A 25,136-nucleotide genomic window follows, 5' to 3' on the forward strand; every position below is an offset into this window, starting at 1 on the left:
AGGATGTTGATTTGACAGGGTTAAGGCGGAGATCGTTCTTTTTTGACCAATGTGAAATGCGGAGTAGTTTCTTGTTCATAAAAGCTACGGCATCATTTTTAGCCCCAAACGGTCGACCTATTAGGAGCTGCACATAATCAGCATAAAGATGAATTAAACAATGTTTAGCAACTTGTGGTAACTCATTTATGTTCAGTGAGAAGGGGATTGGTCCAAGGATAGATCCCTGTGGCACTCCACTCAAAACATTGAGAAATATGGACGAGTTTGGCCACCACACATTGTTGCCTTCCGCTGAGATACGAAAGAACAAGTTTCCATGACTCTAAAGAAAACCCAAAGTTAATTCTTAGCTTTCTCCAATGAATTGAGTGGTTAACAATATCAAGAGCTTTTAATAATCTAACAATGTTAGCAGTGTAACATGATCACTGTAAATTGCCATTCTTATTTAATCAGTTACAAAAAGTAAGGCGGATTTGCAGCTGCGCTTAGGTCGAAAACCAGACTGACAGGTACTTTACAGGTTGTTGATTGTATGTAGTATAACTTTTTACTTCCCCTAAAACAATTATAAATATAGAAGAATCATTTCTCTAGTTTTCATAGATTGGTCCTGCGTAACCGGTGGTTAAAGTGTGGTAACTGACTCGCTCTGCTTGTTATCGATTCTCATCAAGTGTCTTTTGGATATTGCAATCTGAGATTTAAGAAAAGACCACCAATAAAATATATTTTTTTTTGTTAAGATTAAATCAAGTGTTGCTATTTGTTGTTTGTAATTACCAAAAAACCTAAGTTGTATTCCTTTTATTTTGACCATAGATGTATTTCAATAAAAAAAGTATTGTTGTAATCTAAAATTTATTTTCATTATTGTAAAGCTCGGTATAAATCAGTAAACACTGTCGTATTTCATTTACACCACAGATATGAAATTTTTTTTATAGAAATATGTAGCTTCCCTTCCCTTCTCTTATACTATGTAAACCTAATTCATTACGAACTTATTGAAATCCTCCTCAAGAGAAAACCACCTTCTTTCATTTTTCTCAAATTAAAAAAAAACAACCTTAATAAAAACTTACACCTTTCCCAAGCTTACCAATTTTACCAACTTTTTTTTCGAAAAATTCACGTTTTTTTTTGTTGTGTACTAAAATTTGTTTGATTGAAATTACTCACAAGTGATTGGCGTTGCTATTTTGAGCGTTGATCCAGCCAAACTTCTCTGCGCGGCAATCAATTGACGATTAGTTATTTGTTTGGCACTCACAACTTGTATATTCCTCGTCCTTCCCTGTTGCAGTGAGTTTAACAGTTGTATCGACTGCTGAGTATTTCCAATGGTCTGATTTCCAGATGATCCAACACCTGAACCACTCGATGACCCTGACGAATTGCCTAAATTAGCACCACCTAGACTGCCACTGCCTGAGGTACGGATTGTTTGAGTGTTTAGATTTTTAACACCAGATGCAACTAATTGAGCTGTGGGTTAAAAGATTTTTTTGATTTGGGCAGGCGGGGCAAGGCGAGGCGAAGTAGTGGAAGAAAAACGAGATAAAGAGAGAGAGAAGAGAGAGAGAGAGAAGAGAGAGAGAGAGAGAGAAAGAGGTGTAGGATGGGTTATGGGAATTGTTTTTTGTTGTTGTTTTTAAATGTTTTACAAATGGTTAGCAATGTTATGTGATGATTAAAAAATGGTCCCAAAATGCGAACAAGCAGTTTTGTTAGCGCAAAAAACACAAAAGTAAATCAAGGGGACAAGCTTAGTTGGAATACAAACAAAAAGAATCCATCTCAAGTACTTACCAATTGGCAAAGAAAGCATGGATCCTGTTGCAGAGTTCACACCACCCGAACCGGCGTTTGTAAGTACCACAGTTTGTGTACCAGCCGCCGAAGCACCACCTGTATTGCCGCCTCCCATATCTCTGCTGTTGCCACCACCTTGCATGTTATTCACTTGCGTTGTACTTGTCACAGGAACTGATACCAAAAGACTTCGCGTCTGCTGCCCAGTGCTTTGCATCTGATTGTGATTGGAGTTCTGCTGAGCGGTTATGTTGCCACCAGAAAGTTGGACTGAAATTGGCTGCGACAGCCCTGGGATTTGCACTTGAACATTTTGCACTCCTGGGAAATTGGCCCTCGCTCCTTGGAGCGATGATAGGTTTATGCTCTGCAGGTTGAGAGTGGCAGTTTGCTGCTGTTGTTGTTGTTGATGGGAAATGGGCGACGGTGATGCTTGTGGCGGTGGACTAGACATCGGCGATATTGACGTAGCTGGAGATTGGGCATTTGAGATTTGCTGGACAAGGGCTTTTGTCAAATAATGCTGTTGTTGGTGTTGTTGGGGCGAGAGACCTGCTCCTGGACTGTTGCCAGTGTTCAAATTTGTATTGCCACTATTCAGTCTTTCGAGGAGTGCCTGATTCGATGAGATGGCCGTGGACGTCGACACATTGTTGCCACCACCCGACTGCGAATGGTCACTGCTGGGCGATGGGGAGGTACCTACCAAAGCACTCATTCCTGGCATGGTGAAATTCAAATTCGTTCCACTCGAGGTGTTCGATGCATTCGAATCACTACCTGGAGACGGAGCAGCCGCTCCCACAACACTCGAATCCCTTCTCAGCGCACTGGCAGTGATCACTCGTTGTCCCCCGCTGTTGCTCAGAATCTTTATGCTGTTATTGTTGACGGACGCGCTGGCGTAGCCGAAATTGGCGTTTGTCATGATTGCGGGAGGCGACGCAAGCTGCGACGCTAAGGCGGACATGGAAACTCTCACGTTTTGCGGCTGGCCTGTCGTACCGTCTTGATTTAGGCCAACCGCTATGACATTCGTACCGCCATGCGAGCGATGGCCATGAGAACCACTTACTATATTAAGTTTACGCAGATTCGAGTGGATCGAGTTCTGGAGAACTTCGTTGGGTTTACGTTGCATTGTTTGCTGTTGTTGTTGTTGCTGCACAAAGTTATCGGTCTGTTGGTGGGTCGATTGTTGTTGTTGGTGGTGCTGCTGGGACTGATGTTGGACAACGGTGTGTTGCTGACCCGTCGAGGTAGTAAAGGTCTTACTGGCAACGGGGGTGCTAGTCATGGCGGCCGGCGCACTATTCAAAAGACTGAGAATCGACTTGTGTTGTTGCTGTTGTTGTGTCTGTCCTCCACTATTTGAGGTTTGTTGTTGTTGACCTACAAAATGAATACACAAAAATATTACAAATCTATTTTGTTGCAATCGTTGCTTCAACTCACCAGAATTCTGTTGTTGCTGTTGCTGCTGCTGTTGCCACTGATTGGCCGTGTGGAAGTTGGTGACAAGAAGCTGCTGCTGTTGTTGTTGTGATGTAACAATGGAACCAGCTTTAAGTTGTGCCTGCTAGAACATATCAAAGCGTTTTAGATCCTAGAGAATAAAAAAAAAAACAAAAACTTTTTAAGACTTACCAATATGGGTCCACTTGCAGCCAGTTGCGTCCTTAGAGCCGAATTGGCTGCCGATATCACTTGCGTTTTCTGCTGCTGATGACCACTTCCTGAAGCCGATTGTATCGTTAGTCCCGATGCTAGCGTTTGATTCCCTCCCCCACTTCCAGAAGGCTGTTGCTGGACAAACACCAACGATCCATTGCTCAAACTCAACTGATGCGTAGGATGATGGTGGGTAGTTTGCACCTGGACTGTGGCCCCATTCGCATCAATGTACTGCGGCGGTGGGCCTTGTTGCTGACGTATGTGTTGCACAGTGCCGCCTGCTGTTGTAATGCCCACAATATTCGCCCCCTGGAGATTAATATTCAAGTTCTTGGCCGATCCAACTGTAATCGACTGATGGTGATGTGGGTGATGATGCTGCTGCTGCTGTTGCTGCAAAGTAACATGCTGCTGTTGTTGCTGTTGTTGTTGCTGCTGTTGTTGTTGCTGTTGTTGCTGCTGCTGTTGTTGTTGTTGAGAAATTGCCACAACTAACTGCTGCTGCGGATGTTGGGTATGATGTGAGAGCTGATGTTGGGAGTGCCCCGACACCGACGCAACTTGGTGTTGAGCTGCAGCAGCAGCCGCCGCGGCCTGTTGCTGGGCAGCAGCATTTGCAGCTGCAGCTGCTGCCAAAGCAGCCTGCTGCTGACGCTGCTGCTGCAGGAATACCTTAACCGCTTCTCTGTGATCAGCTGACATTCCGGTGTGGGAGATCTTGATAGGATGATCGGGTATATAATGCCTTATTTCTACCGCTTTGCGGCCCTCCTCCGTAAAGATCTCCCTAAACTGCTGAATGTAGCGGTGCGCGTGTGTCCGGGTACCCAACGAAAACTGACAAGCCTCTCCATTCCTCTCACCCACACGATAATCACGGTCCACATACAACTCACCCAGGAACTCGGAATTCATAGGGCGCTGATAAATGGACAGCTTAATGTGATAAATCACACTGCGTCCCTTATTATCCTTGCGCTCTGTTTCGAGGACATACTCTTCGATCAATTCCGGCTCACAGTCCGTTGTGTTCTTCGGCCATTCACACTCCTCTGCGTATTTCTCCACGTCTATACTCTCCGGCACGTCCAGAGGAGGATAGTCTAGGTTGGGCGTTCGTGCCGCAACAGCAGCATGTGAGTTGGGGTTTGCATTACTTTGTTGTTGATTACTACTATGACTATTGCTACTACTTATATTATTACTATTACCGCTACCACTAGAGCTATTATTGCTACAAGTTTGTCCACCTGCTGTGCCATATGAGAAGATGTTGCTGCTGCTATCCAACCCTACGCCAGCACTCGCCACACTACTACTTCCAGCAATTGTGCTACTATGATGCATCTGTCTGGGCTGTTGTCGTAACCTCTGCAAATAATCACAAAGCTCCAGACCGTAGTTATGAGTGAATTGATCGATTTTTCTCTTTCGATTGATCGCAACTTGGGAGTATTTGCGCATTTGGCGGCGAATATCATGCGTGTTGAACATTTGCCGGACGAATTGACTGTTTATCTCATCCCGGCCAATGTTTGGGTCTGGATCGAGACAGAGGGGCTCTGATGTTGCCAGCACCAATTCGCTTTCGAGCTGCAGCCTCTCCTCATAGGTTTGCAAATTGGCGCGCTTGGCCAGCTTCCGCACGTCCGAGTAGATGGTGTCGTTGGTGGGCCTTAACAGAACATGATAGATATCACAGCTATTTGATGAAATTGGAAAGGTTTGGCGAAAATCTCTGATTTGACAGATCACACAACCCGAGTAAAAGACATTGGGCGACCGGTTCTCGAGGAGATCGGAGAGGAAGCTTGGCAACTGGCCGCTGTCGATGCAATGCAATAGATTGTTTACTTCGTAGGGCCACCGGAACACTTCGATTAGGTTGACATCTTCATCGGTGTCTTCGGCAGTGTCTGTTGTCATTGTCGTCGTCGTTCCACTCTGTTGACTACTACTAGGCGAGGGCATGTGCAGCAAATCATTTTCGTGGCAATCTTCAGTTTGCAGCAGATTCAAGGGGAGGGAATTATTGTTGTTCAGATTGTGGTTTATATTTACAAATTTTTGCTGCTGCTGTTTGCTGAATCGACTAGAGGGGGAATTGTTGTTGTTGATGGAAGTTGTGGCGAAGGAAAGTGATATTGATGGAGCTGTTTGGGTTGATGATTTAATAAAATCATTTGATGAGGACGACGACGATGGTGTGGGATCATCCGAAGATGACGACTGTTTGCCTTCAAATAATGCAAGCGAATACCCCTTATTGCCGGGATAGAGATTGACAACGATTTTGTTTAGTTTCTCACGTTGCACCAGACGTTCCAGAACAAAAGACCGACTTCGTAGTCTCACCTATAAAACATAGAATTACGTTATGAAAATTATATGTACAGATATTGATTTCTGTGATCCTAAAATTTAAGAAATTAATTTTAAAAAATCGTCAAATTGACGAATTTTAAATAAAAATGAAAAAAAGGAAAAGAAAAGAAACGATGGCTAAATAGATGATGGAAACTTTAATGGTCCGATGACTGCGACTTCAAGATAACATATGGAGTTGCAAGGTTTTTGACTCTATTTAGTTTTTGACACCATATATTTTGACTGTTTCTTTGCTTGCTTTCAACTGTCGCGTATTTTTGTAGGGCTTGATAATTGGGAAAGTATAATGAATTAAAATTAGGTCTTGGACTTGTAACCGTATTGGTGGTCATTTTAGAAATGATTAACTACAATTTCTTCTGAAAAAGAAAACAATATAAAGAAACAACATATTATTAGTTTTACTTGCCCCAGTTTGATGTGCAATATTCAAATCATCTTCAACCATTTCCAAATATAATTCCTTAAGCTTGTCCTGCAGGTTAAAGGATTTCGACGAACTTGAAGAACTCGAGGAGTGGGTCTCACTCGATTTAGATGTTGGTGTTGTTGTTGCAATTGCTGTTGGTGTTGTTGGTTTAACATTCGACGTCGAGGCAGAGGACGAAGATGCTGTAGCTGACGGTAATGATGATTCATATCGACTACTGCTGCTGCGATGGTGTTGATGCTGGTTCTGATGTTGCTGATGATGCTGCTGATTTAGTTGTTGATTCTGATGCTGCTGATGTTGAAGCTGTTGCTGTTGTTGCTGATTCTGATATTGATTTAGATGCTGATTATGCTGCACCAATCCTGAACCACTACTACTTGAAATCGACGTTGCCAATGTAGATGTCGCTGAAGTCTTTTGTCTTTTACTTGGCGATCCAGTCGCTAAAGTGCTGCTGCTGCTGTTGTGGCTGCTGCTGCTGCTGTAGGAATTCGAAGATTGTCGTTTGTGTGATGATGCCGTTGACAATGAACTCCCTAAGCCTCCTGAATTACGACTAACACCTGTCCTATCTGCAGATATCGTTGTTGTTGGTGTTATAGAAATATTTGCGTTGATGCTTCTAGTTAAACCTCCACCACTAGGACTTAAAAACTTTGATTTCGTTGACGAAGAAGAATTTGATGGAGGCGTTGAGAGTAACGTATCCGGCAATGCAGGCGACGGTGATGTTATCGAATTAAGATTCGATATGTGTGTCGGTGAAAGTAGGGAATTTTCTGCTGCTGATGACCATCGAGCAGTGGCGGATGTGGTCTTAGATGTTTCACCTGAAAAATGCGCGCTCTGTTCAGACGACAAAAGGTTTTCACCGAGCGATGAATTGATGGTTGAATAGTCTGGCGGTGAATCGGCTCCATCGAATATACAATATGGCGGTTGGCTTGGTATTTGATTGATGTTATGCAGGAGGCTTGAATTGAGAAGACTTTGACTGGATGGCTGTATATTTGGATAGGGTGGTGGCGGAACTTGGTGATGACGTATTGTGGTTGTCTGGTGTTGCTGATGGTGTTGTTTTTGTTGCTGCACCTGTAGTTGGGATGATGAGGCAATTGATGAATGTGCTGACGAATGTGCAGCGGGATGAGGAGGTGGTGGTGGCTGGGCCGTTTGATAATGTGTCTGACGCAACACATTCGACGAGTTGTTAGAGACCTTTAGTCGCAACAGGGTGTCGTTAATTATAAACTAAAAGTAAAAAAAAAAGAATTATTTTAATAATAATACAACTCTAAAAAAAGTGTAGAGGTTAGATTTTTGTTACAAAATACAAGTATGTTTTTCGGGGACTAAACAAATAAAATATCCGTGATAATCAGCAGTTGGAAAGTTGCAAAAGTTATACCCATTGCGAAACCGGGAAAACCACGTGAAAACCCACTAAGCTACAGACCCAAAAGCCTACTTAACTGTTTGAGTAAAATCTTAGAAAAAATTATTAAAGACAAGATACAGTGCCTTGTCGATGACTTAAATCTTTACCCAGATTATCAGTTTGGTTTAAGACCTAGTCATTCAACTATACACCAAATTGTTAGAATTAAAAATTCAATAAAACAAAACCTTGGTATAAAGAAATCTACAGGTATGGTCCTCTTGGACATCGAAAAAGCCTTTGACACAGTCTGGCACAATGCCCTTATTTTCAAACTTGCCAAATTGAACTTTCCTATCCTAATCATAAAAATTATAAAAAAGTTTTCTGGAAGACAGAAAATTCGCAGTCCATTTGGGAAACGTAAGATCCTCAAAATATGAAGTTTCCGCAGGCGTCCCGCAAGGATCTGTTTTGGGTCAAATTTTATTCAATATTTTTCTGTCTGATTTCCCGATTCTCAACCCAAATGTTAGCTTAGCAATGTTTGCTGCCGATACCGTTTTATTTGCCTCCGGTGTTTTATTTCAAAATGTCTTTACCGAATTGCAAGAAGCCATAGTTCTCATTGAGAAATATTTTCACAAATGGAAAATTAAAGTCAACGGTACGAAGACAATAGCAACATGGCTTACACGTCGAAGAAATTCTTGTTACTTACCGGACAAAAAACTAAAAATCTGTGCCAATGAAATCGAATGGTCGGAAAACTGCAAACACCTCGGCATATTTTTAGATAAAAAGCTTACTTTCAAATCACACATATCTTATACAATTAACAAAATCAACTTAACAATAAAGATTTTATATCCTTTCATTCACAAGAACTCAAGTCTAAGCAAGCAAAATAAATTAATAATATTTAAAAGTATTTTCCAACTTCAAACTTCAAGTAAGTCAAAATAAAGTTTTGAAAATGATGCTCGGATTGCCATGGCATTACTCAACTAAAAGACTCCATGATAAGGCTAATGCTTACACAGTTAAGAACCTTGTTAACTAACAACAAGAGAAATTTTTCTTAAACTGCTCCTTCTCTGACAACAATCTTATCAGAAACGTATCTAACCAAAATAACACCTAAAATTACTGTCAACTTCTGCATTTTGTTGATAATGGGGCCTAAGCAATACTAGTTTTTAAGATTCTAATAAGGGGTTTTCTTAGTAGAGTTTTCCCTTGAACCATAAATTAATTTTAAATAACACTTCTCTTTATTACATATATTTGAATTAAAGATGTAAAGAATTAAAATGTTCTAAACCACTTGCTAATGAAATAATTTAAAATGTAAAAGATATTGTATATTAAGCTACAAATAAATAAATAAAAAATGTAAATCCGTGATAATTTTGTTTAAATATAAATAAGGCTAAATGTTGTTTTCTATTTTAACCAGTGATATTGTTTCTGTCGAGATTTTGAGTGAAATTTCTCAACATATCAAATCAATGAAAATATGATCGTCTAACTCCTTACACTTAGGTTAAGAAACTATTAAATTAAATAGTCCCATATAGACTGATATTAGATATTGCCGAAATAAAAATAAATTAGGCGCAACAGTCCATGAAGAACCAGTGCCTAGTGACTTTCAACTCTCAACCATTCCTGTGTGCGAGTAATGTTGTCAGAGATGGAAGAGACCTACAGTTTATATGCCGAACCCGCGCTGCTAATTTGAGAAAGCACTTTTTCATGACAAGAATTACTCTCGGAAGATTTGTCAATTCCTCGCAAGAGGCAGTACCCGTGAAAAAAGCTAGGTGGCACAGGCAGGGATTGAACCCAAGACCCCTTGCATGACAGTCCAACGCACCATCACGATATGAGTATCACTTTTCATGACAAAAATTACTCTTGGAGAATTTGTCAATTCCTCGCAAGGGTTTTGTATACTTTTAATATTTTAAAGAGGCAGTGGGAAAATTAGGAATAGATGAGTTTGGAAAGAAGATGTCTGTATAGAATGGTTTTTAATTCTTTACCATTGTATTGATATGACCTTGATGAAAAAATAGCCTACTTAAAGGTTTTTGTATCTATTATTTTTCAAATGATATGTTTCTTTTCGATATTAATAAACTTCGATTTCTTAAATATTTTTTCAAACATCCTTGTTTCCTAAAAAACGAAAAAAGTTTCAAGCTACATGGATTTTCCTTACATCAAAATTATCAGTATTTTTAAAAGTTAGGATATTAAAAAATTTAATTTATCATTTGAAACTCCAAAGGTGTTGTTGTGTTTGTCTTTTTGAAATTATATTTGTCATATTTTCTACTTTTTTCAGTTAAATACTTTACATTAATTCTTATATTTTGTAGAAAAAGTATCAGATTTTGTATTTCAAAAAAATTATCAAATTTGAAATCAATGAAGTAATATTTTCAGGAATAAAAAATAGCTTTGGAAAAGGTTCATATAAGATCCCAAAAACCATGTCGAACGCATCAATCATTGCAAACATATTAACAGAAATTTTGGAACATTAATGTTAATAGCAGTATAATGACAAAGATTGTGTCGTTGTATAACAAATATATCGCAGTAATTTCTGTTTAAGTCTACATCGCACTTAAAAATAATTATTAGATTTAAGTTGAAATTAGTTATTTATTTCCCAATACTTAAGTGTTATTTTTTCGCTTGCTTAGTTATGCATTACGTATTCGTCTTCGTGTATAACAGTTGCTTTTTTCGTTATGCACAAAACCGTAATAGATTTTTAGCCCCATTTTTGTTGTTTTACATTTTTTGCGTCTGGAATATTTAACATGGTTTCTCAGTTTCGTGTTTGATGCTGAAAAAAAGTTCTGCAAGATGTTTTCCGCAAGAGGAGTTTTGCTTTCGGACATTTCGAAGAAGTTTCGAATTCCAAAGTCTGGCATATGCATTATCAAGAAAAATTAAAGCAAGGCTATCAAAAATCATAGAAATACAAACAGTGCATCTTTTCGTCGACGATCATTAAAGAAGGGTGAATATCCAAAAATGGAAACCGCATTGAACAAATGGTTTATTACCCAATGTCATGTTACTATTAATGGTAACATTTTAAATGCCAAGGCATTGCATTTCAAAAAAAATATCACCACGAAATAAGAAGAAATTAGCTGAAATAATTAAAGAAAATAAACTCACTTATTATGCAATTTTTTCAATGCTGATGAAACTGGATAATATTGAAAAATGCTACCAAATAATACATATGATCACGTTGGAGAAACGAGTGCCCCTGGTAGAAAAATGTCTAAAGAACGTCTTACTTTTCTCGCGTACTCAAATGCTACAGGTTTAAAGAAAACTAAGCCTCTCATCATTGACAAATCAAAAAAGCCAAGGTCTTTTAAAAATAAACCTCTACCCGTTAACTCCACCTACTTTAAATCTGCATGGATGAATGCAACTCTCCTCAAAACGTGGTTCTTTAAAAATTTTGTTTCACAGGTTTCAAAAGAAATGCCAAATCTTTAAAGTTACTAAAATCCGTGATTTGTTTTAGGTTGAAGAATTTTTAAGAGACCAGAAACTTCCTATAAATCCTTCATACATTTTGGACAATGCTCCTTATCATCCACCAGAAGAAGAGCTAATAAAAGAAAAGGATGAGGGCAATATTTGGGTGGTGTATATGCACCCAATTGTTACACCTTTAATCCAGTCCTTGGATTAAAATGCCATACGCATGACTAAGCTGTTTTATAGACACAGCTTGCTTAGCAAAATTGACGATGGCGGAAAGGGCACAATCAATGCTCTAAAAGATCTTAATCTTTATGGTTTTTTCCTCATCGCCTTGTCATGAGAAAAACTGACCGCGGTTGTGCTTCACAAGTACTGGAAGAACATTTTATCTCCAAGTTCAGATGAGGAGTTTGATGAGGAGGATGATATTCCTCTACCAGCTCTCCGTTATCAAGACGATATGATCGTTGTAGCAAATACGGTGGCTCTTATGAAAAATATTTTCCCAGAGGTAAACACAATTTTAAATTGCAAAAACTGTTTTGCAAGCTATGAAGTCTTACATAATTTTTTCAGACTGAATTCACTACACATGGTTTGGAGTCCTGAAATGATGCAGATCGAGTAATCCTTCAATATGAGCACAAATATTTGTATGTACTATTTATGTGCATAATTTAAACAAAACTAATACAACTATATTCCTTAAATGTTTCGTTATATGTAAACGAAGTTATATATGCATATTTTTTGTATTCTATTAACTGAAGTATGTAATCATTTTTTTTTATGAAGTTTGAAATAAATTATTGAAAAATACAAATGTATTTTCTATTGACCTACAAATTTGTATGAAAAAAAATGTTTCGATATAACGAATAGACTCTGGACATTATATCGTTCGTTATACCGGACCACCACTGTAGTTCGTTTTACGCACTCAAGCAGGAGTGATGGCAGTCTTTGGCAGCGTCGAATTAATTGCAAACTGAGCTTACACAAGAAGCATCTTTGTAAGCGAGCGTTGGAACATAGGATAAAGTTGTGTTAGGTACATTTTCAAAAAATGAGTTTTTCTTTTAATTCTTTTAATTAGGGCAAGATTTGAATGTAATTTAAACTAATACAAGCATCTATTTAGACCTGTTCGGCAAGATGGTTAATTTTCTTTTCTGTCTTGAATTCCGATACAAACTATGAGCTATCAAAAAATCTTCTAAGAATTGTAAATTTGTTATTCAATAATTCGAACAATCGAATATGCTAAAACTTTTATAAAATAAAAGTTATGAACCATAAAAAACAAATATTTGTGGCTTTTATCATAAAAAATTATTTTGAATGGGAAATGAATATGGATATTTTTGTTTTCGCAAATAAATGTTCTAAGCAGATGACAAATTTAAGAATATTAAATTCATACAAAATTAAATAAAATAAAAACAATGTTTGTGTACACAAATGTAAGTGACAATCTTAATTGCACTGAAGTTAAAAATTAGTTCCGATGCTCGTTATATACACCTTTTCCGATTGATAAATTTAATGTTAAACTGTAATGGACAAATTCAACTATTTACGGGAAGGACATATAAAAATATGTTATGTTAAGACTTTTTTATGATTCATAATAGAAAATTAACAGCAAAATAGGGGATTTGACAGAATGCAAAAACTGTGAAAACTTTAGATATCATCGGTTGGAAAGCTTAGCTACATTCTTTTACGCAGCATATACAGACATGGACATTAAAATGGACACAGAGACAGTTGCTAAGAGTAAACCCAAATTAAAAAAACAACATGCATTAGAAGTAGTTTTAACCGTTAGCAAAAAAAAAAGATAGACTTTCTTATGCAAAATAACATGGGTTTTATTTTTTGTTTGCTTGTTGAATGTTTGGAGATGAACCGTTCTTTAGGTAAGAATGTGTTTTTGGTGGACATTAAAATAGAAACAATTTGGAACGCAGACCTTAACTTTTAACTAGGATCAAAAATATTGGTTTTCAATATTTTGTTATATTTTTATAAAACAATAACTTCACTTCAGGAAGAAAATTCAAATTATTTTAATAATATTACAATTAATTCTACGGAAAAAATGGGTCGCGGTGAGCATTGTTCCCTAGAAGAGAGAGATGTCGTTTTAGTTCTACGAAGTGAGGGAAAATCTTTGAGGGAAATAGCCAGAATAATGAGCAGATCTCTCAAGTTGATTGCAAAAGCAATTTGGCCGCTGAGATCCAAAAACAGAGGGCAAAACAATCCTAAGAGAAGACTGAAAGATCATTTGCACCTCAAAAAAAAAAATCCTTACAAGTCTTAAAGGGAATTAAAAAAACAAATTATAGATTACAAGAACTTCCAGTACTGTTCGTAGAAGACTTGTTGAACCTAAATTGTTCAGAAGAATCGCAAGAATGGTGCCCTTTCTAAGAAAAATAAAATATAACAACGCGGTTAAAATTAGCCTACGATCATTTTGATTGGAGTGGGCCACAAGGAGGCACAATGTTTTGTGGATGGACGAAACAAAAATAAATTTATTCGGAAGTGATGGCAGACAAAACAAAGTTAGAAGGCTTCCTTTGAAAGAACTTAATCCTAAATACATCCAGAAAACGGTCAAGAACGGTGGCGGCAGTATCATACTTTGGGGTTAATTTTCTTGGTATGGCGCAGCGTTGGACTTATACATTTGATTGAGGGTACAATGGATCAAAGTATGAACATGAATATCATGAAGGATACGATGCTGCCTTATACGGACGAGAACCTGCCTCGCAAATTTGTTCTACAGCAGGACAACGACCCTTAGCATACATCCAAATCTACCTCAAAGTATTTTAAGGACAAAAAAATCAGCGTATTGGAGCGGCCATCCTGATTGCCTGACTTAAATCCTATAGAACATTTTAGGGGAGATTTAAAATTTGCGGTTTGGAAACATTTAACAAAAAATTAAACCGAACTGTGGAGGACGGTTCAACAGGAGTGACACAATATTTCAATTGACAGATGCCGCCGATTATTTGACTCAATGTCCAACAGATGTCACACTGTAATTAAAGCCGAGGGCCGGGCTATCAGATATTGAAATAATTTTTAAATCCAGAATAACTTTGCATTTAATTTCATTTTTTTTATATCTTTGTACCTATTTTAATGTCCACGAAATTTGTTCCTTTTTTTACATTTATGAATTTATAATATATTTTGTTATAATTTGACAACATACAATGGGTAGTTTTAGTATGAAAGAAAAAAATAAGAAAATGAAAACCAAACTTGAAAAAAAAATCTTTTTAAGTCAATAAAAAATTGAATTTTTAAAACTTAGTTTGGTGTTTCTATTTTGATGCCCATATCTGTATAAAGGTTGTAATTAGAGTAAATGTGGATTGCAGTAGTGTGCCATTCAAATGACAGTATTGGTCACTTTTCCTTAGTTGTATAGACCTTAAAATAAGTTTTACCAATGATTAATAATAGCTAACAACATCATGAGTGGGTGAATAAATTGCTTAAAAGAATAAAATTTCAACTTTTTTCAATTCGATTTATTGAATTAAATGAATAAGAATAATTATATGTTTAGTGCCCAAAATTGATACATGGAACGTTGGAGAGCTCAGTGGGCACAGTATATATGTACTTTTAGTGTTTAGTTTCATCGAGCTGTCGTAGTACCATTAACAAGAGCTTCTACTTACAGTGGTGGACACGAATTTAGCACATTGAAAAGAGTACAAGTATTTTTCTACTTTCAATTCTTTATAACTTGCAAGTACGGTTCATTTTTATGTTGTTACTATGACTACCTTATATGGTAATAAAAATGTGTAAATGATTAAAAATTAAAATACCGTTTTGCAAAAAATGAAGATTGTTTGTGATTTGCGTTGTTTTTAACTGGACATAAATTTAGCCCGTTTTGCAATCAAAGATTGTATTTTTAATTTGTGTGTTATTTTTAAAAAGAAAATAATAATTTTTGAGGTAATTAAATAATCCTTTAATGATCTACATATATTAAAAAAAAATTTAAAAAAATTAATTAGTCTTGGCAAAAGGAAAATGGTGCTCAAAGGAAAAAATAAGTGTAATCTTGAAAATAAAGTTAAAAGGGCGGACGGTAACATTTCTAGGTTGTTAGAATGCTCCAGGAAGCTGGTTTAAATTGCCCTTCGTCATTTCAAAAAGTTTGAGGTGATTGAAAACGTTAAAAAAAAACCCCGGGCCATAAAAGACAACTACAAATGAAGATAGAATTATTTATAGGTTATCGACCAAGGATCCGTTTAAGACCTCCAGTGCCAATCGAAGCGAAGTTTCAACGAACTATGGAGTAAATGTTTCTTCGAGGACCATAAGACGCCGATTAAACGTAAACAATCTACGTGGGCGCGTTGCTCAGAGAAAATCGCTTGTATCAAAAAAAATCTGAAATCTAGTTTACAGTTTGCCAAAGCTCACCTAGACAAACCAATTAGTTTATGGAAAAACGTGTTCTGGATAGATGAATCCAAATTCTGCCGGTTCGGATCGGATGGGAAAAATATGTATTGTGTTAAAAAACAGGGAATATGATCCAAGGTATACCATTAAGACAGTAAAACACGGTGGAGGCAACGTTATGGTCTGGGCTGCTTTTTCATGGCACGGCGGCGCGGCGTTGACCCCATCGTAAAAATTGACACCAAAATTTACCAGAACGAGTACAGTGATATCCTGTTGGATCAGATGATACCCTACCCAGAAGACAATTTGCCGTTATTATAGCGCTTCATGCACGACAATGACCATAAACGAAGTTCAAAGTTGGTGAAGTGTGAATTAGAGGTGAATAAAATCGACGTTTTGAAGTGGCCACCACAATCACCCGATCTTAACCCGATTGAGAATTTGTGGAATGATGTTGAACATCACATTGAGAAAAAAAAAAACAAATAATTTAACACAATTGTGGCAGGAGATTCCAAATGCTTGGTATGCAATTCCAAAGTCACGATGTGAGGCTTTGTTTGAAAGTTTGCCAAAAAGAATTGCTTCTGTACTGCAAAATAAAGGGTTCCCTACCAAATACTAAGAAAAACTTATAATTGATAACGGTAAGTAAAATCTAATCAAGAAACTGTTGAATGTGCTAAATTCCAAGCGAAAAATTGATGTTTCTACATTCCATACTTTTCTTAAAGATGTTAAACATATTTGATGAAATACTATGAAAAGATGCTAAGTATATGTAATGTTAATAAAATATAACTAATTTCATTATAAGAAAACAAATTGACAATTAAATGGTGTGTGCTAAATTCTTGTCCACCACTGTATTTCATTAACAAACAGATTAACAGGAACAATTTGGTATTTAGGTCGGAACTGACATCAAAAGATGTTGAAGTTCAGATATGGCATTATATTTCCTTATGAAAAATTCATAATATGAATTTGTATTATAAAAACAAATATCTATAAAATTTCGTTATTATTTATTCGAAATTTTAAAGCGTTTTGCTTAGTTTTGGTTTCTTATTTAAGCCAAATCTCATTGTACACCAAAAATTCTCTGACTTTGGTAATCTACATAGTTACTAGGTAGAAAAGGTCCCATATATTTTTTACCACTTTCTGTGCTAGGTATTTGGTCAAGTGCCGTCATATTTATATAAAAATAACATGATAGAACATGGAACTAGAAATCACAGCAAGTAAAGGTCCTTATAACTTTACTCAAGCATTTATCTGTTAAAATTTCAAAACAACATCAATAGTTGTTGATAATAATATGGACTTAAGAGTTCTGTGCTTTTTGGATTGAAGTACAAACAAATCTTTTTTTAAATTGAAAATTTTACAAAAACTATATCACGAAGGATTCAGATAACGATTGAATGTTAAACCAATGTTCTCTGAATTTTTTTTTGAGATAGTAAAAAACATGAGTGCATATCAAAAACCTTAAAAAAAAAACAATATATTTTTCCCACCATTCAAAAATGAACTTACATTTTTCAAAGTTTAACTAGTTTATAGAATCCTTTTGATTTTACTAAATAGTCCTATTCTTTTAAATATCTTCTTCCCTACTCTAGTGATAAGATACAACAAATTGCAACCTGTGATAGTGCATTTAATATAACCACAATGAATACCTACTCTCGAGTTTTTGTTTTTTACTAAAAAACTACACAACCTTTGTAATGAAAAATAATCCAATTTTAATCGCAATATCATAAATTCTCTAAACTAGACAAAAATCATAAGTCATATGCCATAACTATCCTCAAAAAACACTATGCATAGTGGGTATTCAATTTATGTTCTTAATTTCTTCTCTATCTTGTATAACAATTTGTTGTTTTCAATTTTATTGTTGTATAATTTTAAAGTTCATGCACAAATAATTAACAAAACAAATCTATCACAAAATAATGAAACAATCTTAAAGAAATCAGATGTTACTTTCAAGTAAAATCCTCAACACAGGTGCTACTTACATCAGCTTCTTGACATGATGAGTCCAAGCTTTGCATTGTGCCTGAATCTTCCACATTCAATCCAATATTATTTTTCACCTTCAGCTGATTGTGTTTTTGTTTCTGTTTTTCTTTTTTTTTTGCCCAAGTTAAGTTTTGTTTAAACTTTTAATTGTTTGGACTACTGTGTTGATGTTCCAGCAGACTTTTGGGTTCTTGAAGTTTCACTTTTTTATTTCTTCTTTCTCGATGGTGGTGATCCTTTCTTGGGTCTTTGCTTTTGCTTCTGCTACTGCTGCTGCTGGTTCTACTCTGTGACAGTCTATCTTACTTGCTCTCCTTTTTTCTTCTTCGTCGTCGTTGTCGTCGTCTTTGTGTCACTGCAATTTTTCAACTTCACTTTTTCACCAAACAATTCTACAATTAAAAAAGAAGCATGCAATTTATTTATGAAATAAGTTATTGTTTAATTGTTTGCATGAAGTCGCAGTCGCAACAAAATTTATTAAATTTAACAATTTCCTAGTGAACTTAAAAAATGGACAATTTTTTGACAGGAGTCGAGTCTTTTAAGTCAGTCAAGGAAAAAACACCTTAAAATACGACACAAGTGAGAAGGAAGAAAATTCCCTTGCCTTTGGCTTTCGCGAGTGTGAGCGAAAGTGAGACAGCAGGGCGGCGGAGGAAGAAATTATCCCATTTGCATTGAATTTTGTTTTTTTTTCTTCTCGTCGTCGTCGTTTCGTCGAAAAAACTAATTTTCACCAAAAATTTGTTCACTTTTCGTAAACAATTATTTCTAATCTAAACTTTCTCATTGCTCTTGCTCACCTTTTGGCTTTTAGCAGCAATTTTCTGTTTTCTTTTTAATTTGTTAAAATTTATATCCTTCTTGCTGCTAACTGTATGTTGTGTAGGGGAAAGATAAATTAAAAAACTTTTGCACAATGTTTGGCATTTGACACACGAATATCGAAAAATTGTGTTGAAAAAATTATTCTTTTTATTTTGCTTTATCCGCATTTAAGTGCGGAGAATATTAGAAAACACTTTCTCATTATTCACTAATTGTTTTTGTTTGATAGATTAGATCTTTTATCTGCATTTATGTTGCGAATTTTTTAATTGAAATCATTTTCTTCTCATCAAATTTTCGAACGAAAATATTAACCAAAATGAATAATGGGGGAGAGAGTGAGATAGGAGTGAAGATTTTCTGTTTCACTGACTGAATGACATGTTTTGACAGATGCAGATGGGATATTTTTTTGACATTTCATTTTGTTTGTCTCATTTTGTAGCGTAGTTTGAGAATGAAATGGTAAGGGAAAAGAGAAAACCAATTGTCTATGGGCTATGGCACGTGCGAGAGGAACGAATCGATGTTGGGGCGGAACGGTTTGATTGAGAAAAGCAGTGGAGTTTGAAAGTTTTCATACGGGGACAGCTGATTTTGTTTTGTCAACAAAGTTATCTGTTATACTGAGTTTCATATTATGGTGGGTGGGTGGCTTTTAAATGAAAGAAAATGTAGGTCAACTTAGATCACACATGGATGATTATTTAAATAATAAAGCTAAAAAAAAACAGAAAGTTGCAAAAATGAAATGTGTGAATGTTTTAGAATTCTGGAGTGTATAGAAAGTTCTTTGAAAAATTAATATTATACTGACAAAGAATATAAATATTCTGCATTTGCTCAGATTTTTTTTAAAATTGTATTTGCTATTTGACAATGTTTTTATTGGACTCTTTTTAGGTGACTTATGTTGACTTTTCGTCAATTCATTTCGCTCTTATTCAATAAAAAAAACAAAAATTTCTGTTCAAATTTATCTTTTTTGAACCATCACCAAAATTAGTCAAAGATACAATGATGAAATGGCTAGATAAATTGCATTCAAAAAGTCCAATTCAACTACAGCTAAGTACATTATCTTATCAAGTTTATAATAAAAATATAATTGACAGTATTTGATATTACAATTCAGGAAATATCAGGAACTTAAATTTTTAATGTTGACTTTTTTCCCGACTCGCTTACTCAATTATTTTAAATCCAACAGATCAAAAAAGCAAAATAGAAAGAGCTTAGGTTAGGTTATAGTGGCTATCCACGATGGAAACGGGCACACTTAAGCCAGTTTAATAGCCCATTGTGATACCACATGAATCTTGATTCTTCCTCCTAAGCTCAATGGAACCAGTTTGAGACCCTTAGGAAACGTGAGAGGCTGATTATACCGATATGATTTAGATCGTTTAGATTGTTAAAGAAGAATTCTCCTAGGTAATTCTTACGGTTTCGAGCCAGAGCAGGGCATGTGCAGAGAAGATTAAGAACTGTTCCTTCTTCTTCCTCGTCCAAACAGTTTCTGCAAAAGTCATTTGAGAATACGCCTAGTCTCGTGGCGTGCTTTCCTATTAGTGTCCAGTTATGACACCTATTATCGAGCTTACATACGGTCTGCTTAGAGATAGCAAGCACCTTGAACGTTTTAAATTCAGTGTTGGCCAGATGTTTTTTGTGACTTGACACGTGATGTTGTTCTTCTTGCTGCCTGCCCTCTTCATAGCGTCTTGTATTAGCAACAGTTTAAAAGTAGCGATTGGTATGCCATTACGTGCCAAACGTGGTAGGACGGGCTGCACTGTACCGTTCCTGGCGAGTTCATCTGCCTTACACTAACCTGGAATGTCTCTATGGCCCGGCAAAGGTGAGTTTTAAACTGCTGTGACTGTGTTAGAGATGATCGACACTTATGGACTGTTATGAAGTTTGTAGAGAAAATCTGAGAAAATACGGTTATCAGATGTTCATATCACGTTTTCTTTAAACCAGGACAAGGCTTAATAGGCCTGATTTCTCAGGGGTGAATTCGTACAGATTTTTGTTTTTATCATCATTTCTTGTTTTTATTAAATAAAACGTGATTTGAGTCAATGAAACATATTTATATAAAATGATTATGTACATCGATTTGCGTACATTAATGATTGACACGAATACTAAAGCTCACTTCATTTAATTGTTTCAGGTTTGTAGCAACTGCATTTGACACCTGTCAAGCTCAGCTTTAATTGGGAGTGTCATAATGTTATTTGAATATTTAACATTTAAGATATCACCGAATAAAGTGGTGATTTCAATGTTCTTAATTCGTTAAGAAAAGATCTAAGGCTTTACTAATGCAAGTTAAATTGAAACAATTGCTCCTGAAAATGATAGTTTATAGATACGAATTTTTCCAACGCATATTTAAGATCATGTCTAGACCACAGCATACGTAGAAATAGTACATAAGAATTTTTTCACGAAGGGTAATGTCCCGTTTCGGCGACATCACTGGTTGAGTGATATTATGGAATTTGACGTTAAATTTCTTGTTTGTAGTACCCATGGCGTGATTGTTAGTGCGTAGGACTGTCACGCCAGAGGTCCTGGGGTCAATCCCTTCCAATGCCATCTAAAGGCATTAACAAGAGCAATTCTAGTCATGAAGAGTGCTTTATCAAATAAGCCGTTCGGATTCGGCTTAAAATTGTAGCTTCCCTCCATTATTACTCGCACTATTGCGTCGCGTCGCCTAATTTATTCTTTTAAGGTTTCTTGTCTTATGGACTACTTAAAGGCGTCGATTTCTGCGTTTTACAGCTAAAATGCCGCCAGAAGAAAAAAACTATAGAAATCTATCCGATGCAACTTTTACTTTTGAAACCAAAAATTGAATGAAAGTGTCATATCTTTAAAAGTCTTCTTTCCTAATAATACAATTTATATTTTTGTATAACTCGTTAAGATCATAAAAATAGTGTCGACAAACAAAATTTTAGTAATCGATTTTGACAAATTTTAGTAATCGATTGATACAAATAATTGTTTTCAGTGTTGTGTCAAGGTTGTACATCCTTCGGAATGTATTTGTAGAGGGTGATTTTTTAGCTATTATCTTTATGGCAACACTGGTTTAAACAGCTGACGCAAGTTTCGTGTTTTGTTTCACTGTCAAACATCTTAAGTTTGGTTCATAATTTAACCATTGCTTCTATTACAAATAAGCAACACTTGCAAATTATTGAGATTATACAAAATGTATGCTCTGTTAAGAAAGTTCATCGCGCGCTTCTTCCATTTTATGGTCAGTTTAATCGACCCACTGAAGCGGCTATTTGGGCAATTGTGACTAAATTTCGCACCAAATTTACATTGTTCGACATTAAGCCACTAACACGCTTACGGATTTAGGTGTGATGCCTTTTAAAATGCAGCTGGTGCAAGAATTGAAGCCGAACGATCTACTGCAACGTAACATTTTTAGTGAATGGGCTCTTGGAAAATTGGCCGAAGATCCACTTTTTTACCGAAAAATTGTGTTAAGCAACGAAGCACATTTTTGGCTCACTGGGTACGTAAATAAGCAAAACTGTCGATTTTGGAGTGAATATCAGCCAAAGGCATTGCAAGAGCTACAAATGCATCCAGAATAAGTCAATGCATCCAAGAAAGCTGTATTTAACTAACGATTTAAGGGTGAATCTTTGCTCTTTAGAAACTGAACTTTATTATTTTTATATAAATATGTATATATGCAACTGTCATATTTTAAGTACAATCATGTGTAAGCCGATGAGTTTATTATAACTGATCAGATGTCAATATTGTATGTATTTTGATTTTTTTTTACATCCAAAATATTTTTATATTTAATCATAATTTACTATAAAACTTATTTAGGACATCTTTCTTAAAGCTTAAATAAATGAATCAAAGATTCATATCTTTTAATAAAACATACAAGTTTTTAAGAATATAATACAAACAAATTTTGACTTTTTAAGATCATTTGTAAGAAATTTGTATATATAAATAGTTATAATACATAATTTAAAACAAATATAGTATCAAAACCTATTTTCCCTCGAAATATTTTAACTTTGACTATTGAAAAAAAAAATCACGGAGCGACTTTCCATTACCGCAGCACGAATTTCCTTCTGATTTTTTTTTTACAGTTAGGTAGGAGTCTCAATAGAACATGTTTTATATATTAGGGCGAGGAAACAACTTTAAGTCATAAAAAAAAATATTTTCTTTTTCGGACTTAACCCTACCTTTTTTGTATTGCATTTTTTGAGTCTAAAACAAGTTTTTTTTAATTGATAGCACGGCGTACTAACAGCTAGGTATGTAAGGGGGGCATGCTGCCCCCCGGCAACCCCCCTGCTTGGGGTCACTATAGGATTTGGTGTGGGTGCGAGTTTGGGTATATGCAAAGTACTTTTCCATTTAAGCACTAAAATAAAAGAAATTACCAAGAAAAAAAACAAGTATGGCAACACTGAACAAAAAACAGGGAAGAAATGTCAAAATCAACCATTTTTGAGTGTTTTGTATGGAAAAAAGTGAACTTTAAAAATTAATTAAAAATAGAAATAAATGTTTCCTCGCTCTAAAATTGATATAGTTATTATTTATTTGCACATATCTATCGAATAAAAAAAACGAGAGTCGAAATTCGTGCTGCGGTAATGGAAAGTTGAGCCAAAATCACAATAAAGTGACATTTTTGGCTACATACGAAACCAAATTCTTACATAAGGAAAACAGTATTTTTTAAATTATACGTAAGATACGAAAAAATTATAACTTTACACTTCAATTTTAAGGAGACTTAAATCATAATTTTTCTGCTTAAAATTTGAGCCCAATCAAGAAAAATGTATAAAGATTTTAATACATGCAAAAATTCAAAATTTTAACTAACCTTCATTTCACAGCCAAAAAAAAATATGTTTTTATTTACAAAGTTTTATTTCGAAAACGACAAACGTTCATCCCTTCGCGCATTTCAATATCGCCGTGAATTTTAATATTATAACACTTTTGTTTATTCACATCCCTGTAACTATTAATTCCATTTCATCTCATTTCGCCTTGAAAACAATTCCCCCAAAAATTCGTTTCTCTTTCTTTTCGTATAATAATCTTATCCTCCTTCGCCTTCGCACACGCAACTAAACGAAACGCACACAAACTAATCCACGACCAGACGAAAACACGGAGCCCACTATACTTGCAACTTCAAAATTTAACCAACACACTCAAGTGCTACAACTTCACCTATATCATACGAGATTTATACGGTTGACCCGTTCTCACTCGATATACACAAATCCATTGCTTGCCAAATAAACATATGATACAAGTATAACTATCTCTGTCATAAGGGGTGGGGGGAGGAACGAATTTCATTGACAAGAAACGCCGAATATTTTCGTTCTCACACACTGAAGGGCGATAAAATTTTCACTTTTAGAAACTTTTTTTCCACAAACCAACCACAAACTTGCTCTCAATCGAATATTAAATTAGATTGGCGAATTAGAATGATAACCTAGAAGCATAATTTTAAGAATATAGGCGAATTTATTTGATGGATTTTTAAGTTTAATTCTGGAGAAAACCACGGAGCGAAACAACGATCAAATTCTCTTTAAAAAACTAATATGATTTTTGGATGTGTGGGTAATTTTGTTGTGAATGATTTGGAATGAAATGCGTATCCATATGGGAATTTGAGGTGGTGTGAGTGAAATGGAATTGAAGAGAATACGAATAGTGTAGGAAAGCGTAATGTCAAATAGGAGGGAAATTATTGCAAAGTATGTTTGATTCAATTTCCCGAATTTACGCATTTCGCATAGAAGGTGTGTTGGAAGAGTAGTGTCAAATTGTTGGCACTTACGTGGAACGAGCGCGAATGTTGGAGTTTAGACGTTACTATTTTTTAAGTATTTCTTTAGACAAGAACAATAAAAGTTGTATTTACAAAACAAACTAATTTAAGTTAGATTTTAGATTCCAAACATGTTAAGGGATGAATCTTATTTCTAAAAACGACATTCAACTTAATTAGATAACAATTTAACTCAAAAATTATCTAATACATAGGTTTAAATCGTGTTAACACTTTTTCTAATCTACGGTAATTCAGGAGTACAAATTAAAAAATAAAAATAACGACTTTTACATAAAGGGTAACAACCATTTCTGACAGAGAATGACAGTTGTCAAACTGTTAGGTGTTGGATATAGAAAAAAAAGGTGGCAAAATATCATTAATTACAATCGCATTCCTTGAGATTGTTCATTTAACTTGTGAATTACTTTGGAGCAATTTACAAAAAATGTATTTTTAAAATACTCATTACAGTTACAAATAAATTACATATGCCTTTGTATAAACCTCTAACTGACACGAGTGAAATTGATGTTGAAGAATTGTATTTAAGGCTAGTTTCTTATCTTCATCTTAATTCCAGCTCGAATTTTTTTAAATGCGTTTTTTGGCCAAAATTGTTACAAGGAAATTCATAGAATTTGACGTTAGTACTGGATGAGTCAGATGATAAGAGGTAATGTACCAGAAAACAT

At 35.5% G+C, this 25,136-nt stretch overlaps 1 protein-coding gene across 5 annotated transcripts in view; it reads right to left on the reverse strand.

Moving 5' to 3' along the window:
• Positions 1–24,185, reverse strand: part of LOC129938794 (mediator of RNA polymerase II transcription subunit 12) — a 29,472-nt gene extending 5,287 nt beyond the window's left edge. The window contains exons 1-7 of one of the 5 annotated variants that reach the window (XM_056046551.1): positions 23,467–24,185; positions 17,723–18,118; positions 6,290–7,564; positions 3,466–5,847; positions 3,274–3,397; positions 1,816–3,210; positions 1,186–1,491 (exon numbers count right to left, since the gene is read on the reverse strand). In XM_056046551.1, coding sequence (XP_055902526.1) covers positions 1,186–1,491; positions 1,816–3,210; positions 3,274–3,397; positions 3,466–5,847; positions 6,290–7,564; positions 17,723–17,758 — 5,518 coding nt within the window. In that variant the 5' untranslated portion in view covers positions 17,759–18,118; positions 23,467–24,185. Of the gene's footprint in view, positions 1–1,185; positions 1,492–1,815; positions 3,211–3,273; positions 3,398–3,465; positions 5,848–6,289; positions 7,565–17,722; positions 18,119–18,532; positions 18,909–23,466 lie in introns of those variants that run through there. The other 4 variants (XM_056046552.1, XM_056046553.1, XM_056046550.1 and 1 more) reach the window with 4 other exon arrangements.
• Positions 24,186–25,136: the final 951 nt, after the last annotated feature.

This window comes from Eupeodes corollae, chromosome 1, assembly GCF_945859685.1.
Source record: "Eupeodes corollae chromosome 1, idEupCoro1.1, whole genome shotgun sequence".
NCBI lineage: Eukaryota > Metazoa > Arthropoda > Insecta > Diptera > Syrphidae > Eupeodes > Eupeodes corollae.